The sequence below is a fragment of the Ranitomeya variabilis genome, chromosome 1 (genome assembly GCF_051348905.1).
Source record: "Ranitomeya variabilis isolate aRanVar5 chromosome 1, aRanVar5.hap1, whole genome shotgun sequence".
In the NCBI taxonomy this organism is placed as follows: Eukaryota; Metazoa; Chordata; class Amphibia; order Anura; family Dendrobatidae; genus Ranitomeya; species Ranitomeya variabilis.
Genome location: NC_135232.1, coordinates 385,753,306 through 385,771,813, shown reverse-complemented (window position 1 = coordinate 385,771,813; position 18,508 = coordinate 385,753,306). Strand labels below are relative to the sequence as shown.

The window sequence follows — 18,508 nt, the reverse complement described above, 5'->3', positions numbered from 1 at the left end:
GCCTGCACACCCCAGGCCGCTGTATACATGGCAGTTACACGTGGCTGCCTGCAGATCCCAGGCCGCTGTATACATGGCAGTTACATGGGGCTGCCTGCAGATCCCGGGCCCCTGTATACATGGCAGTTACATGGGGCTGCCTGCAGATCCCAGGCTGCTGTATACATGGCAGTTACATGGGGCTGCCTGCACACCCCAGGCCGCTGTATACATGGCAGTTACATGGGGCTGCCTGCACACCCCAGGCCGCTGTATACATGGCAGTTACACGTGGCTGCCTGCAGATCCCGGGCCCCTGTATACATGGCAGTTACATGGCCTGCCTGCAGATCCCAGGCCCCTGTATACATGGCAGTTACACGGGGCTGCCTGCAGATCCCAGGCCGCTGTATACATGGCAGTTACACGGGGCTGCCTGCAGATCCCAGGCCGCTGTATACATGGCAGTTACATGGTGCTGCCTGCAGATCCCAGGCCGCTGTATACATGGCAGTTACATGGGGCTGCCTGCAGATCCCAGGCCGCTGTATACATGGCAGTTACATGGGGCTGCCTGCAGATCCCAGGCCGCTGTATACATGGCAGTTACATGGGGCTGCCTGCACACCCCAGGCCGCTGTATACATGGCAGCTACCCGTTTTATTACCGGCCTAGCTCCAGAGGGACCCGCTGTAATCATTGGATCCTATAGAGCCAGAGCTGGCAGGCGCTGCGGTATTGGCTGCTAATATTCACCTGATGGAGACCATGATTTACACGGACTAGGCTGATAACAGGGAGCAATAGAGCCACCAATAATCGTGAATAGTTTGCTGCCAATTTCCAAGTGCCAGTAACGCGCTACCCCCAGACCAGGGGGTTCCCACAGCGTATCATGAGGGGCTCCCAGCTGGCACCACCGCCGATACCCAGGATGGCCGGCATGTCCGATCCCACCACTAGGGGCAGCACAGTACTGACCTGCTGAGTGCGGGGACGGCGGCTGGTGCGATCACGGCTCAGGCCTGAACTCCGCTCACGGGGTCTCTGCGTGACGTCACCCAACTCACTCAATGACGTCACTGCTGTCCTCCTTCTAGCTCGCCGCTATGCGTCATACCCCGGCTGCTGGCGCTGTGCCGCTGACATACGAGCTTCTGTCTGTCCCGCCGGCGCCGCAGGTAAACAAGGCGCTCGCTGTGCTGTGCCGCCCGTAAGGTGCCAGCCGCAGTGCGACGTGCTCACCTCCCGGAGCGAGGACAGAGGGTACCCCCGCTATTTCCCGCACAGGCGCTGCCGCAGTGAAGCACACGGGACACCGCACTGGTAGCAGCAAGACACAGCACTGACTGACCCGGGGGGAGTGCGGGGAGGAGTCCCCAGGCGCTGCTGCTACCTCTGCTATTAGTGGTGGGCGGGGCACTAGCGCCTGTCATAGCCAATTAGACCGTGAGAAACGAGGCTACGTCACAGTATGAATCCAACCAATGAGATTATTAGTGTTCTGTCTTGTTACCCAATCATAAAGCGCCCTGACTGTGATGCTTTGCTAAACCAAGCTCCATGCTGAGGAGGTGGGCTCTGTCGTCAGCGTAAGTGACAGGCGTCTAGTCCAATAGCATAGCGCTCACAAGTAAGTGAGTAGCCAGTAGCGGAGTGTTCCATGGGGAACTGTGGCTACGGCACCCTGAGTGGGACATTCCTTCAGCATGAGTTCCCAGAGGGGAAATGTGCAGCGCTCCCGGCCGCAGAAACACCGGAACGTGACGGTGTTCAAGAACGACAAGTATGATAGCAGCTCCAAGACCAAGGTGGGAAGCGCTCCGCTGTTCGTAGCCATAGCTGCCCGCTATACATAGCCCACGCCTCCCTCCGGGGCTCTGCTCCGCGCCCCAAGCCTCCCTCCCTACAGTTTAAGCATGGGAAGTGGAATTCAGCCAGAATATCTGGCACTTTACTTATAGCAGTGGTCGCCAACCTTTCTGACCTTGACAGCCACATCCAGCTACTGCCTCCCTTACAGTAGTGGCAACAGACAAGGTGGAGGGGTGGGCTTTCTTCTAACTGCACCTTTAACCCAATCCCACCTCTTCCCTCCCTTATCCTCCCCTCTTTTGAAGTCCACTCTGTCCGCATCTACTCTCCCTCCAACCTCCAAGAGGCCGTCATATACCGACCCCCACGCCTGGCCACTGCCTTTATTGACCAATTCTCCACCTGGCTTCTTCACTTTCTGTCTGCTGACATTCCCACCATCATGGGTGACTTCAACATCCCCATTGATATCCTTCAGTCAGCAGCCTCCAAACTCCTGTCCCTTACTTCATCCTTTGGACTTACTCAGTGGTCCTCCTCAGCCACCCACACAGACGGACACACATTAGACCTGGTCTTCACCCGTTTATGCTCCCTATCTAACTTCACAACCTCCCCTCTCCCTCTATCTCACCACCATCTGCTCACTTTCTCAGCCCTGTCCTCCTCACTGGTCACCCATGTCCAGCAACATGCGCACCCCCGCAGAAACCTTGCACACCTAGACACCCACACGCTCTCTTGACTCTATTCTACCACTGGCATCCATATCCTTACGCCACGACACAGACAGTGCCACTGCTTTCTGCAATGCCACTCTCGTATCAGCTATTGACGCGGTCGCCCCTCTCGTTCATGGCAGACGTATCAACAGACAACCTTGGCACCATAACACCACTAAAAAGCTCCGGCAAGTGTCCAGGGTTGCAGAGCGGCGGTGGAAGAAAACACATTCGCAAGACGACTTCACTGCATTCAAACAGGCAATATTCGCTTTCAAATCTGCTCTCACCTCTGCTAAACAGGCTTACTTCACAACCCTCGTATCTCCCCTATCCTACAACCCCAAACAGTTATTCAAAACCTTTAACTCTCTCCTCCAACCCCCACTGCCCCTTCCAACCTCCCTAATCTCTGCTGAGCACTTTGTCACACACTTTAAAAATAAGATCGACCAAACAAGGCAAGTCTTCATTGTTCAACCACCACAACCCCTTTGTATACCAGACCAATGCCCAAACCCCATAACCTCCCTCTCCACGATCACTGAAGGGGAGCTTAATTGTCTCCTCTCCAAATCGCACCTCACCACCTATGCGCTTGACCCCATCCCATCTCACTTAGTCCCCACCCTCACCACCACTCTTATCCCATCCCTAACCCACCTCTTCAACCTATCACTAACTTCTGGCACCTTCCCTTCTACTTTCAAACATGCCACAATCACGCCTATCCTTAAAAAGCCAACCCTCGACCCAACAGCTATGCCCAGCTATCGCTCAATATCGCTGCTCCTATTCGCTTCCAAACGTCCATGCTGAACTTTCCTCCCACCTCTCATCTGACTTGTTCTTTGACAATCTACAATCTGGTTTCCGCCCCCATCTCTCAACTGAGACAGCCCTGACCAAAATCACTAATGACCTACTTAACAGCCAAAGCTAACGGACAAGACTCTATACTTGTCCTTCTAGACCTGTTCTCTGCTTTTGACACAGTTGACCACTGCCTCCTACTACAGATCCTCTCCTCCTTTGGCATCAAAGACCTCGCCCTATTCTGGATCTCCTCATACCTTTCCAACCACACATTCAGCATCTCCCACTCCCACACTACCTCCTCATCCCACCCTCTCTCTGTTGGAGTCCCCCAAGGCTCTGTTCTAGGACCCCTACTCTTTTCAATCTACACACTTGGCCTGGGACAACTCATAAAGTCCGATGGATTCCAGTACCACCTTTGTGCTGATGACACTCAGATCTACCTTTCTGGCCCAGACGTCACCTCACTGCTGTCCAGAATCCCGAGAGTGTCTATCAGCCATATCCTCCTTCTTCCCTTGCTTCCTAAAACTCAATGTGGACAAATCTGAACTCCTTATCTTTCCTCCATCTCATAGATTTTCCTTACCTGACCGATCTATCGCAATTAACGACATCACGCTTTCCCCCATGCTGGAAGTCTGCTTCCTCGAAGTAACCCTTGACTCTGCCCTGTCCTTCAAACCGCACATCCAAGCTCTTTCCACTTCCTGTCGCCTCCAGCTCAAAAATATCTCCAGAATCCTTCCTTTATTAAGTCGCCATGACAGCACCACGAGAGAGGAGATCCGCCCTTCAGGGACAGGAAACCTACAGACATAAAAGGGCAGCACCTCTCTCCCTCGTCAGTTGGTTTCCTGTCCCTGACAGGCGAACCTCTTCAGGCAGACCTTGTGAAGAAGGTTCAAGAAAGAAGACTACCCAGTTCTGGACGTCCGACGCAGGTAGCTGGAGGGCCCCTACCTCGGACTTTCCAGGACGCAGGAAGCACCACACATCAGGGGGACTGTCTTGTGTAGGTGTCAGCAGAGGAAAGCGTCCTTCAGAACGGCTTACTTCCTAAGTGACCCTTCGCCACAGGTACCCGGTAAGTATTTCGTACCTGCTCCTGGGGCCGTGTCTGGCGGGCCTTTCCGGGTCTGGTCGTGTCCTGCGGAGGTGAGCGCTGCGGTCCAGACGGCGGCCGGCGTGTCCGGGTGTCGGAGGAGGCGCCGCAGTCGCGACCGGAAGGGGCGTTCCCTGGCAAGGCCGGCGGCGCATCCTGATGACGCGGCCAGCGGCATAGTCTGATGACACGGCCGAGCATGCATAGTGGAGCCGCGCCGGATCGTGGAGTATCCCTCTGGATGGAGGGCGGAAGCAGGTGCGGCACGGCCTGGGGGGCCCTTTTGTCAGCCGGGGGCGCTGCCTCGGGGGGGGAAGCCAGTCCTCACGTTGGTGCCGGGCAGGTCACCTAGAGATCCTGCTGGCCCCCATCCGGGGGAGGTACCCTTGGGGGCATATTTAAGGAAGCATGTGGAAGCTGCTCAGTGTCTCAGACCCATTTGTTCAAATAGAGGCGCCGGAACAAGAAGCACCGCAGCTTGAGAAGCGGCAGCAGCCTCAGGCCATTGAAGAGACCCATGCTATCTCCCAGCGGCGATCTAGTGGCAGTAGTCGCGCTGGTGGAGCCAAAAGTGTTCAGAAGTCCTCAGGCCGTAAAACATCACCGGCCAGGAGGGACCCCCCACTAACTATGGTACCATGAACCACGCATCTGGGTAAGTGATCTACGTGAAAGTTCACTTAATGATCCTCTGCCCCTCTTTATGTTCCCTCTCTCCTTACTAGGGGAGAAAATGTTCCACCAAGGCCAAACACAGGGAGTGTGGCGAATGTGGGGAACCACTCCCGGATAATTATGAGAAAAGGTTGTGCAAGCCTTGCATACAACGTTTAATAGAGGAAGAGGCCCCTGACCTTACGTCTACCTTAAGAGATATGGTTAGACGGGAAATCAGAAGTTCTATTAAATCCCAAAAGTCAGATTCTAAAAAGGGGAAAAAATTAGATCCCCAATGTCGGACTTTAGTTCAAATTCGGATGAGCTAAGCTCAGATTCCTCTCAATCTTCCTCTTCATCCATGGATGCTGATTCGGGACACTCCTGCTTACCACTAGATAGAATTAATCGGCTGGTTAAAGCAGTGAATAATACAATGGGGATTGAAGAGCCCCAGTCGGAGTGCCCCATGCAGGACATAATGTTTAAGGGGTTAGATAAAAAATCCCGTAGAGCTTTTCCGGTGATTGATAAAACAAAAGCTTTAATTACAAGGGAGTGGAAGAAACCGGAAAGGATCACTTCCACCGGCATTTAAGAGGAGGTATCCATTCGAGGAAGAAGTGTCATCCTCATGGGATAAGGCCCCGAAGCTAGACGCGGCAGTAGCCAAATCGTGTAAGAAGACCTCGCTACCGTTTGAGGATCTAGGCAATCTAAAGGACCCGTTAGACAGAAAGGCTGACGTTTTTCTTAAGGGTACTTGGGAAACAGCGGCAGGATCTCTGAGACCAGCAATTGTGGCTACTTGTACAGCACGGTCGCTAATTGTGTGGCTTGACCGCCTGGAAGATCAACTTAAAAACAAAGTTCCTAGAAATGAGATCTAAGCCTCCCTTCCTATAATTCAAGAAGCAGCAGTGTTTCTTTCAGACGCTTCGGCAGATTCGGTGAAATTGGCAGCCAGATCTTCAGCCTCGTCCAATGTGGCCCGCAGGGCTTTATCGATAAAATGTTGGCCAGGAGATTTACAAGCCAGATCAAAATTGTGTGGCATTCCCTGTGAGGGGGCGCACTTGTTTGGACCAGTACTGGATGAGCTGTTAGAAAAAGCAGGCGATAATAAAAAAAACGATTTTCCTTTCTAGGAAGACCCTCATACAGACGGGAATACAATAAAAGATGGTTCAACCGCAAAAGATCAAGCAGAGAAAGATCCAGATATGACAGTAACAGAAAAAGAGGTAGAGGATATATGTTTAACACCTCTCGGGACTAAAAAAAAGCCTCAATGACTGCTGGACCAGGTGGGGGGAAGACTTTCAGCCTTCTACCTGGCCTGGTTGAAGATTTCCAATAGCCCATGGGTCCTCAGTAGGGTTGAGCGAAACGGATCGGTCATTTCCAAAAGTCGCCGACTTTTGGCAAAGTCGGGTTTCGTGAAACCCGACCCCAGAGTGGGATCGGCCACACGGTCGGCGATTTTCGCGCCAAAGTCGCGTTTCGTATGACGCTTTCCCCGCCATTTTTTTCAGCCAATGAAGGACTGTGTGCAGCGTGATGACATGGGTTCCGGCTTGCTCTGTGCGGCGTCACAAGGGGTAAAACCGCCATCTTAACGTTTGGGATATAGCGATTCCCACAGTGAAACACAAATTTTGCAGGGACGGAGGAGAGAGAGAGAGAGAAGAAAAAAAATAAAAAATCAATCCCCATTGACTTGCATTGGGTTTCGTGTTTCGGTCGGCCCCCCGACTTTTCACAATAATCGGCCGATTTCACACGATCCGACTTTCGAGACAGTCGGGTTTCACGAAACCCGACTCGATCCTAAAAAAGCAAAAGTCGCTCAACCCTAGTCCTCAGTATTATTGCAACTGGTCTAAGGTTCGAGTTCCAAAGGTTTCCTCAAGATAAATTTTGTCTAACACCCTTCCGTTCTTCCTCTGCAGAACAATTAGCACTGGAATCGGAAGTCCAGGAACTTCAGCAAAAAAGAGTGCTGGTTAATGTACCAACAATACAAAGAGGTAAGGGGTTTTATTCCCCCCTCTTCCTGATTAAAAAAAACCTGATGGGTCCTTCCGTACTATCATTAATTTAAAGGGCCTAAATAAATTTCTCCTGGTTCCTTCCTTCAAGATGGAGTCTGTAAAGACAGCAATAAAGCTTATGTTTAACAATTGCTTCATGGTTGTCTTAGATTTGAAAGACGCCTATTATCACGTCCCGATACACGCAGACCACCAACAATTCCTTAGAGTGGCAGTTTCAATTAATGGCACAATAGAGCACTTCCAATACCGAGCACTTCCCTTTGGTGTTGCGGTTGCACCCCGTGTATTCACTAAGATAATGGTAGAAGTCATGGCGCACCTTCACGAACAGGACATCTTAATAGTTCTCTATTTAGATGACTTATTAATCGTGGGACATTCGGAATCACACTGCACTGACCAGTTAGGAAAGGTGACGTCAATGTTTTGGAATTGGGTTGGATCATTAATTTTAAAAAGTCCCGTTTACAACCCTCTAAAGTACAGGATTTTTTGGGTCTTCTCATAGATTCTAGTAGGCAGGAATGCCGCCTTCCAGATGCAAAAGTGGATAGGATCCAACAACTAGTAACTAAAGTAATTAAAAAACCATCTGTCTCTATAAGAAAGGCAATGTCACTGTTAGGATCGCTCACATCGTGTATCCCGGCGGTGCTCTGGGCTCAATATCACACCAGAACACTACAGTGGGACGTTTTACGTAACACCTGTCACTTGTCGGGTCATCTTGATGGTATTTTTTCACTATCCACTGATTCTAAACAATCTTTACATTGGTTGGCACATATACCAAATTTACGTAGAGGTGTTCCCTGGACAAACGATGTGTCCCGAATAGTGACTACAGATGCTAGTCCCAGGGGATGGGGAGCGCACATGGAGGATAGTTGGGTCCAGGGACTATGGTCTCAATCTGAGCAAAATTCATCGTCCAACTTAAAAGAATTATTAGTGGTAGAACGCGCTTTAAAAATTTTTCTTATACCCCTACAGGGTAGACATGTCAGATTTTTTTTCAGACAACCAGGTGACCGTAGCCTATATTAACCATCAAGGAGGTACACGGTCAGGTTCGTTAATGGATGTTGCAGATAGTAGATGTTTTTCGGCCATCTGAAAAATACTATCTCTTACGGCTCTTCACATAAAAGGAAAGCTCAATGTCATGGCCGACTAGCTAAGCCGCAACAAGCTCGGACAGGGAGATTGGACATTGAATCAGACCATCTTCAATCAGATTGTACAATTATGGGGGTGCCCAGATATAGACCTTTTCGCAAGCAAGGAAAACAGAAAGCTACATCGATTCTGCTCCTTAAACCCCAGGGAAAACCCATATGCAGTGGACGCTCTCTTAATTTCATGGCACTTCAATCTCGCTTATGCCTTTCCCCCTCTAAACTTAATCCCGATAGTTCTGAGGAAGATACGGGAGGACAGGGCTCGGGTAATCATGATAGCCCCATTCTGGCCCAGAAGGTCATGGTTTCCATGGCTGAGGAAGATGTCCATTTCCCAGCCTTGGATTCTTCCAGAGACACCAGATCTCCTCTCCCAGGGCCCAATTCTACATCCACGAGTCGCCAATTTACATCTAGCGGCGTGGAATTTGAGAGGTCATTACTAAGAGCGAAGGGTTTTTCTCGAGAGCTAGTAAATACTTTATTAAAGAGTAAATAAAGTAGAAAGAGAAAGATGTCTACGACAAACATGTATGTCAGAATTTGGAAGAAATTTTTAGAGGTCTCAGGGGTACATATTGGCCAAAAATTCTGTATTAATAAAATTTTGGAATTTTTACAGAGGGGTTTAGAGATGGGTTTAGCCACAAGCACTCTCAGAGTTCAAGTGTCGGCTCTGGGGGCGCTGTACAATAGTAAGTTAGCCAGCAATCACTGGATATCTAGGTTCTTCAAGGCTGCAACTAGGTCCAGGCCAGTTATTAAGCAGAAATTGGTTCCATGGGACCTACATTTTGTACTGGCAGCTCTGATGGAAGCGCCATTTGAACCTATTGACACTGTCCCGATTAAGATCCTATCTTTTAAAACGGCCCTTTTAAGGCTGAGTCACACATAACGATATCGTTAACGATATCGTTGCAACGTCACGCTTTTGGTGATGTAGCAACGATCCCGCTAACGATCTCGTTATGTGTGACAGCGACCAACGATCAGGCCCCTGCTGGGAGATCGTTGGTGAATGATCAGGACCATTTTTTTGGTCGCTGATCACCCGCTGTCATCGCTGGATCGGCGTGTGTGACACCGATCCAGCGATGTGTTCACTTGTAACCAGGGTAAATATCGGGTTACTAAGCGCAGGGCCGCGCTTAGTAACCCGATATTTACCCTGGTTACCATTGTAAAAGTTAAAAAAAAAACAGTACATACTCACATTCTGATGTCTGTCACATCCCCCGGCTTCCACAGGGTTAAAACTGCTTTGGGAAGGAGCGCTGCTAATGTACGTGCTGCTGCCGAGAGCTTCCCTGCACTGACTGTGTCAGCGCCGGCCGTAAGGCAGAGCACAGCGGTGACGTCACCGCTGTTACTGCCGGCGCTGACACATTCAGTGCAGGGAAGCTCTCGGCAGCAGCGCGTGCATTAGCAGCGTTCTTGCCGAAAGCAGTTTTAACCCTGTGGACGCCGGCGGGGGACGTGACAGACTTCAGAATGTGAGTATGTAGTGTGTTTTTTTTTGTTTTTTTTACTTTTACAATGGTAACCAGGGTAAATATCGGGTTACTAAGCGCGGCCCTGCACTTAGTAACCCGATGTTTACCCTGGTTACCCGGGTGCTGCAGGGGGACTTCGGCATCGTTGAAGACCGTTTCAACGATGCCGAAGTCGTTCCCCTGATCGTTGGTCGCTGGAGAGAGCTGTCTGTGTGACAGCTCCCCAGCGACCACACAACGACTTACCAACGATCACGGCCAGGTCGTATCGCTGGTCGTGATCGTTGGTAAGTCGTTTAGTGTGACTCCAGCTTTAGTCGCGCTCACATCCACGAGAAGGGTTAGCGATCTACAAGCCCTATCTAGACAGCCTCCATACATGCAGTTTAGAGAAGATAGAGTTATTTTGAAATCAGATCCTCCTTACCTTCCAAAAGTAGCTTCAAAATTTCACAGATTACAGCAAGTGGTTCTACCTTCATTCTGTTCTAACCCCACTAATGATAAAGAGCGAACATTCCATTCGCTAGATGTAAGAAGATGTCTTTGTAAGTATATTTCGGTTACTAACACTTGGAAGAAAGATAATTCCCTATTTGTATCCTTCCAGGGAGTTAGAAAGGGACTTAGGATGTCCAAAAACACATTAGCTAGATGGATCAGGGAGGCAATTTCTTTGGCTTATTCAGCAGGTGGTGTACAGATCCCGGAAGGTATAAAAGCTCACTCCATTCGAGCCATGGCTACTTTCTGGGCAGAAAGATCAGAGGTGTCGATTGAAGACATTTGTAAGGCGGCCACATGGTCTTCTCCATCTACTTTTCTTAAGCACTATAGACTAGATTTGGGTAGCTCCTCCGATCTCACGTTTGGGAGAAGGGTGCTTGAAGTAGTTGTCCCTCCCTAGTCTCTTTTACTTCTCTGAAAGTCTCTCGTTGTGCTGTCATGGCGACTGAATAAATACGTAAGCTACTTACCGGTAGCGGTGTTTTTCAGGAGCCCATGACAGCACCCTTATATTCCCTACCCTCTCTTCTTGTGTGGGTCAACACCTTCTTTCCATTAAGTCCTAAGTTTATTCACTGGGTGAATTGTATCATGTTTTAAAATTGTTTATATGCTACTAACCTAGGAGGTCCTCTCATGCTCTGTAAACCAACTGACGAGGGAGAGAGGTGCCGCCCTTTTATGTCTGTAGGTATCCTGTCCCTAAAGGGCGGATCCTCTCTCTCGTGGTGCTGTCATGGGCTCCTGAAAAACACAGCTACCGGTAAGTAGCTTACGTATTTCCTCAACCGTCAATCTACTAAAATACTTGTGCTTGCCCTCATCATCTCCCGCCTTGACTACTGCAACATCGTTTTCTGTGGCCTCCCTGCTAATACTCTCGCACCTCTCCAGTCCACCCTTAACTCTGCTGCCAGACTAATTCATCTCTCCTCGCTACTCCTCCGCTTCCCCCCTCTGCAAGTCTCTTCACTGGCTCCCATTCCCTCAGCGTATCCAGTTAAAATTACTAATACTGACCTACAAAGCCTTCCATAACCTGTCTCCTCCATATATCTCTGAACTAATCTCCCGATATATTCCCTCACGTAATCTCCGGTCCTCCCAAGACCTCCTTCTCTCCTCCACACTTATCCGCTCCTCACCCATTCGCCTCCAAGACTTCTCCCAAATATCCCCCATCCTCTGGAATTATTTGCCCCAACACATCCGACTATCAACCACATTCGGATCCTTCAGGTGGAACCTGAAAACCCACCTCTTCAGGAAAGCCTACAGCCTGAACTGACCCCGCTGCCTTCTCACAACTACCAGAGCTACCGCCTCACCAACACCGGAGCTCCTGCAACCCTCAACCTATTGTCTCCATCCCCACCATCCTGTAGAATGTAAGCCCACAAGGGCAGGGTCCTCGCCCCTCTGTATCAGTCTGTAATTGTTAGTTTGCTTCCTGTAAGTGATATCTGTAATTTGTATGTAACCCCTTCTCATGTACAGCACCATGGAATCAATGGTGCTATATAAATAAATAATAATAACCCAAGCCCCCATTACGGGTATAATGATAACCAAAGCTTCTCCACACAAATCACCCCCGAAGCAGTATACCAAGATCCACGGGTTCCCACCACATTCAGCATTCTCCCATCACGCACTCCCAACACAGTCACATCCAGCTTCATGCACCTCCTCTGACCGGTCGTATCATCCTGTCTCCAGCGCACCATACTTAAATTATTTATAATCCTCCAAGACCAGTAGAAATATGCTCTTCTGTGCAGGGCTACTCGCAAAGTTCACCATTTTGAGATGTTCTCTTCATACCAGTTTACAAAATCTGGAGCTTATGCACCAATCTGACAAACAGCCGCGTGCCACAGTTCATGGGACCACAAGCCACATGTGGCCCCCGAGCTACAGGTTGGGGACCCCTGACTCATAGGCTACTATTTAAAGGGAAGCTGTCACCCCATTTTTTGCCTATAAGCTAATCCCACCGGCATCAGGGGCTTATCTACAGCATTCTGTAATGCTGTAGATAAGCCCCCGATGTAACCTGAAAGATAAGAAAAACAAGTTAGATCATACTCACCCAGGGGCGGTCTGGGTCCGGCGCCTGCCATCTTCATACGCTGACGTCCTCTTCTTTTCTTCCTGCCGCGGCTCCTGCGCAGGCGTACTTTATCTGTCCTGTTGAGGGAAGAGCAAAGTACTGCAGTGCGCAGGCGCCGGGAAAGGTCAGAGAGGCCCAGCGCCTGTGCACTGCAGTACTTTGTGCTGCCCTCAACAGGGCAAATCAGTACGCCTGCGCAGGAGCCATGGCTGGAAGCAAAGAAGAGGACGACATTGTAAGAAGATGGGAGGCGCCGGACCGCGACGCCCATTGGACCGGACCGCCCCTGGGTGAGTATAATCTAACTTCTTTTTCTTATCTTTCAGGCTACATTGGGGGCTTATCTACAGCATTACAGAATGCTGTAGATGAGCCCCTGAAGGCGGTGGCCTTAGCTTATAGGCCAATTTTGGGGTGGCAGATTCCCTTTAAGCTGACTTTGTAGCAGCTTATATAAATACACATAGCACTTTTTTCTGCTCTCAGTTAACTCGTGCAAGTCCAATTCAGCAATAATATCACTAAGGTTATACTCCTATGTTTATAATATTTCTTTGCACTTTAGTCATGGGCTAGTATCTGTGATGACTGTGTAGCAGTATATACTAACTAGCTATTGAACCCGTTCTACGCCCGGGTGGCGAGCATTTATATTGGTATATGGATATGGTCTCCATCCTGGTATGTGCAGCCCCCATCCTGCGCGCTAATCTTGTCATGTGCTGCTACCATCTTGCGCCCCTATCCTGTCATGTGCAGCCCCCATCCTGCACCCTCATCCTGTTTTGTGCGCCTCCATCTTGTCATGTGCCACTCTCTTCCTGAGCCCTCATCGTGTCATTTGCTCCCATCCTGCATCCCAATCCTGTCATGTGGTGCTCCCATCCTGCACCCCAATCCTGTCATGTGGTGCTCCCATCCTGCGCCCCCGTCCTGTCATGTGGTGCTCCCATCCTGCGCCCCCGTCCTGTCATGTGGTGCTCCCATCCTGCGCCCCCGTCCTGTCATGTGGTGCTCCCATCCTGCGCCCCCGTCCTGTCATGTGGTGCTCCCATCCTGCGCCCCCGTCCTGTCATGTGGTGCTCCCATCCTGCGCCCCCGTCCTGTCATGTGGTGCTCCCATCCTGCGCCCCCGTCCTGTCATGTGGTGCTCCCATCCTGCGCCCCCGTCCTGTCATGTGGTGCTCCCATCCTGCGCCCCCGTCCTGTCATGTGGTGCTCCCATCCTGCGCCCCCGTCCTGTCATGTGGTGCTCCCATCCTGCGCCCCCGTCCTGTCATGTGGTGCTCCCATCCTGCGCCCCCGTCCTGTCATGTGGTGCTCCCATCCTGCGCCCCCGTCCTGTCATGTGGTGCTCCCATCCTGCGCCCCCGTCCTGTCATGTGGTGCTCCCATCCTGCGCCCCCGTCCTGTCATGTGGTGCTCCCATCCTGCGCCCCTGTCATGTGGTGCTCCCATCCTGCGCCCCCGTCCTGTCATGTGGTGCTCCCATCCTGCGCCCCCGTCCTGTCATGTGGTGCTCCCATCCTGCGCCCCCGTCCTGTCATGTGGTGCTCCCATCCTGCGCCCCCGTCCTGTCATGGGGTGCTCCCATCCTGCGCCCCCGTTCTGTCATGCGGTGCTCCCATCCTGCGCCCCCGTCCTGTCATGTGGTGCTCCCATCCTGCGCCCCCGTCCTGTCATGTGGTGCTCCCATCCTGCGCCCCCGTCCTGTCATGTGGTGCTCCCATCCTGCGCCCCCGTCCTGTCATGTGGTGCTCCCATCCTGCGCCCCCGTCCTGTCATGTGGTGCTCCCATCCTGCGCCCCCGTCCTGTCATGTGGTGCTCCCATCCTGCGCCCCCGTCCTGTCATGTGGTGCTCCCATCCTGCGTCCCCGTCCTGTCATGTGGTGCTCCCATCCTGCGCCCCCGTCCTGTCATGTGGTGCTCCCATCCTGCGCCCCCGTCCTGTCATGTGGTGCTCCCATCCTGCGCCCCCGTCCTGTCATGTGGTGCTCCCATCCTGCGCCCCCGTCCTGTCATGTGGTGCTCCCATCCTGCGCCCCCGTCCTGTCATGTGGTGCTCCCATCCTGCGCCCCCGTTCTGTCATGCGGTGCTCCCATCCTGCGCCCCCGTTCTGTCATGCGCTGCTCTCATCCTGCGCCCCGTTCTGTCATGCGCTGCTCTCATCCTGCGCCCTCGTTCTGTAATGTGCTGCTCCCATCCTGTGCCCCCGTCCTGTCATGTGCTGCTCCCATCCTGTGCCCCCGTCCTGTCATGTGCTGCTCCCATCCTGTGCCCCCGTCCTGTCATGTGCTGCTCCCATCCTGCGTTCCCATGCTGTCATGTGCTGCTCCCATCCTGCGCCCCCTTGCTGTCATGTGCTGCTCCCATCCTGCGCCCCCATGCTGTCATGTGCTGCTCCCATCCATATGCCTCATACGCTGCTCCATAAAGGTTGATGGCCCCCATAAGATGCTCCATAGTATAATATTCCCTGTATGCTGCTTCATAAAGGTTGATGGCCCCCATAAGATGCTCCATAGCATATGAAGCTGCGATTAAAAAAAATAAAAAATGGCATTCTCACCTATGGTCACTGGGTGCCGGGGGCCTGAGCAGGCGGGGACACCGGCGTGCTATGGGGTCAGATGCCAGAGTCGCCGCTGGCTCAGGCCCCCGGCACTTGCTATATTCACCTGTCCCCGTTCCACCGCTGTGCGCTGCTCCGTCTTTCGGGTCCTCTGGCTGTGACTGTTCAGTCAGAGGGCACGCACTATCTACGTCATCGCGCCCTCTGACCTGAACATCACACGCAGAGGACACGGAAGAATGAGCGGCGCGCAGCGGTGGAACGGGGACAGGTGAATATTGCATACTCGCCCTCCTGGCACGTCCCTACTTCTCCATCGGATATCGCAGTATGCGTTCACTGCTTACGCATACCGCGATCTCCTGGGCTGCGTCACTCTGTGGGGTCCAGACTGCGCAGACGTTTGCGCTTGCGCAGTCTATAAAGTGGAGGGACAGAGTGGCGCTCCCAGCGTTATATTATAGATGTTAATTTATAGCTATATTATATGGCATACTGATTTATACTAAGTGTGTTATAATTTTCACCTTGTTGCCATTATGGATCATCTATATATTTTTTTAATCTCTTCACTTTATTTTACTTTTAACCGTGGGTGCATTTATGTGTAAGGTGTTACCACTTACCAAGATATACAACAATAAAGGTATTTGATTTATATAATTGTTCCTATCTCTTTCTGACCATATGTTCAGCTTTTTCCTTTTGGTCTTCGCGCCTGGACTATGTGCGTGGAGAGCAGTGAGTGTTCATTGCTCGCTCTTAAGTAGCGCACACAGTGTGAGCTGCCGGCTTCCTGCAGCTGTCGGGTGGTCATATGTCCACACTACTAAAAGGAATTAATATTCACCGCATTCCACGCCCATGGCAGTGAATATTCATTTCCCTTTAGCAGCGGGCACGGGAGTAAGCTGCAGCCGTCAGCTCCTGACACTCCCCCACCACAGCCAGAGCCGATCCCCCATTTTCCTCCACACGTTTGGAGGAAAGAAGTGAGTTTTATATTCCAATAAATATTGTACTTTTTTTTTATGGATTTAGCATTCCTGTGAATCACTAACCTAATATTTAGATGTATACCAACAGTTTTTTAGAACAGCTTCACGTCTATGTTGCACTGAGTCGTCCAACGTCTGGCACCTGTCAACTGTTATTCCAGCCCAGGATGCTTAGACTACATCTAACAATTTTTGGCATTTGTTGGCTTTGCCTCAGAATTGGCATTTTTAGTGTAAACATATGAGTGTGCCATCGGCTTTAGGTCCGGGGATTGGGCCTGAGATCTCCATCTACGCATGCGCCACCCCGGCGGCCATTTTCCCAGTGTCCACCACACAGGAAACCATGGTTCTGCGGGGGACTCTGACCTTTCACAAAATGTCGGCAGAGCCCCCCCCCCGCAGCAGCATCGGAGACACAGCAGTGCGCCAGACATCGGAACACCTCCTCATCCCAGCCTGCAGCATCACCCCACTCCTGCCTTCTCCAGCAGTAAACCTGGGACCCCGCTTCACTGCAGCCGCCACCACCCCGGTAAGCAATAAGGCGCATGGATTATAAGAAGCACCACCATTTTATTAAAAAAAAAAAAAATTCCTATTTTTCTCCTCAAAATTTGGGAGCGTCTTATAATCCCAAAAATACGGTACATCCCGGCGCATGGAGACTAAATACAGATATTTTTCAGATGATTACGAGAGGATTGGGATATCCAGAGGTAGATCTGCTTGCAAAACGCTAAAGTAAAACCATACTTTTCACTGGATCCCAAAGACGCTTCAGCGAACAGTAGATGCATTCAACCATCCTTGGAAGGTCGAGCTATCTTATACATTTCCTCTGATCCCTTTGCTGCCAAGAACACTACAAAAATCAGAGTAGAAGTGGTCAAGACTATCCTCATAGCACCAATACGGACAAAAACGGGATGATTTTAGGTGCTAAACAGTCTGAAGCTAGAGGGTCCACTGGTCCTTCCTCCGGTCCACAACCTGCTGCATCAGGGTCCGATCTATCATCTGACCTCCCCAGAAACTGGCTGCTTGGCTTCTGAAGCCTCAATCTTAAAGGCTACAGGCCTCTCGGAAGCTGTAATTCATGCCTTCCAGAAGAGCTAGAAGCAGATTACAAATACCACCTGTGTTAAAATATGGAAAACCTTCAGGTTATGATATGGGTTTCTTCCTCGGGATCCTTTTCACCCGGACATTGCAGGAGGGCTTTTCAAAGGGTTTTAAACCTAGTAAGTCCAAGTGTTAGCCTTAAAGGGAACCTGTCACCACGTTTTTGGAAGATGGGATAAAAATAGCGTTAAATAGGGGCAGAGGTGGGCATTACATTAGTGTGTTTGTTATGCGTTTATTACCCACCTAAGTTGCCGAAATACCTTTGCAAAGTCTCCGTTTTCGCCTGTCAATCAGGCTGGTCTGGTCAAAAGGGCGTCTTGTCTTCCCCCAGATTTTGCGTAGTTTTCCGTTGGTGGCGTAGTGGTGTGCGCATGCCCAAGGTCCCGAATCCTCTGCCAGGGGATTTAAAAGAGCGCGCTGTTCGTTTTCATTGGTGATCGGTGGGCGCGGCCATCTTCCTTTGGCCGCGCGTGCGCAGAAGCGGCGCTCTGCTGGCCGCGGCTTCAGGAAAATGGCCGCCGCGATATCCATCTGCGCACGCGCGGCATCCCGCGGCCATTTTCCTGAAGCCGCGGCCAGCAGAGCGCCGCTTCTGCGCACGCGCGGCCAAAGGAAGATGGCCGCGCCCACCGATCACCAATGAAAACGAACAGCGCGCTCTTTTAAATCCCCTGGCAGAGGATTCAGGACCTTGGGCATGCGCACACCACTACGCCACCAACGGAAAACTACGCAAAATCTGGGGGAAGACAAGACGCCCTTTTGACCAGACCAGCCTGATTGACAGGCGAAAACGGAGACTTTGCAAAGGTATTTCGGCAACTTAGGTGGGTAATAAACGCATAACAAACACACTAATGTAATGCCCACCTCTGCCCCTATTTAACGCTATTTTTATCCCATCTTCCAAAAACGTGGTGACAGGTTCCCTTTAAGCTCCTGTTGCGATTAGAAATCTGGTGGATCATCGCTCCATAAGGAGATTTATGACTGCAGACTCTCAATGCACTCACAAAGATCCAATGGAATCTCATCTTGGGATTTCAAGGGTCTAACCATTCTTCCTTCTGAACCGATGACCTTGGTACATATAGCTAAGCTGTCAAGGAAAGCAGCATTCCTAGTTATCATAACAGCTAGGAGAGTAAGTGAAATCCAGGCCCTCAGGGAGCCCCTACCTTAAGATGCTAGATGCTCCACCTATACCAATCTGTGAAGAATATTGGAGATAAAAATTCATACAAATCATTTGTATCTTATTTGGCTTGGGATTATAAACCCCCCTGTGCTTTGTCCAGCAGGGAAGCAGCAGGAAGTCCAATATTCCTAAAGCCTCAAGGAGAAGGCTGGCACTTA

General features: G+C 51.0%; 2 protein-coding genes across 3 annotated transcripts in view; one reads left to right on the top strand and one right to left on the bottom strand.

Annotated features, from left to right (window-relative positions):
* ABHD17B (abhydrolase domain containing 17B, depalmitoylase) overlaps positions 1 to 1,419 on the bottom strand; it is a 30,062-nt gene extending 28,643 nt beyond the window's left edge. The window contains exon 1 of one of the 2 annotated variants that reach the window (XM_077249051.1): positions 1,226 to 1,419. The gene's annotated coding sequence lies outside the window, so the exon portion shown is untranslated. Of the gene's footprint in view, positions 1 to 961 lie in introns of both variants that reach the window. The other variant, XM_077249050.1, reaches the window with a different exon arrangement.
* A 153-nt stretch (positions 1,420 to 1,572) lies between these two features.
* The window catches only part of C1H9orf85 (chromosome 1 C9orf85 homolog), a 40,079-nt gene continuing 23,143 nt past the window's right edge, over positions 1,573 to 18,508 (top strand). The window contains exon 1 of the mRNA XM_077249052.1: positions 1,573 to 1,791. Within this exon, the coding sequence (XP_077105167.1) occupies positions 1,690 to 1,791 (102 nt within the window). The 5' untranslated portion in view covers positions 1,573 to 1,689. The remainder of the gene's footprint in view (positions 1,792 to 18,508) is intronic.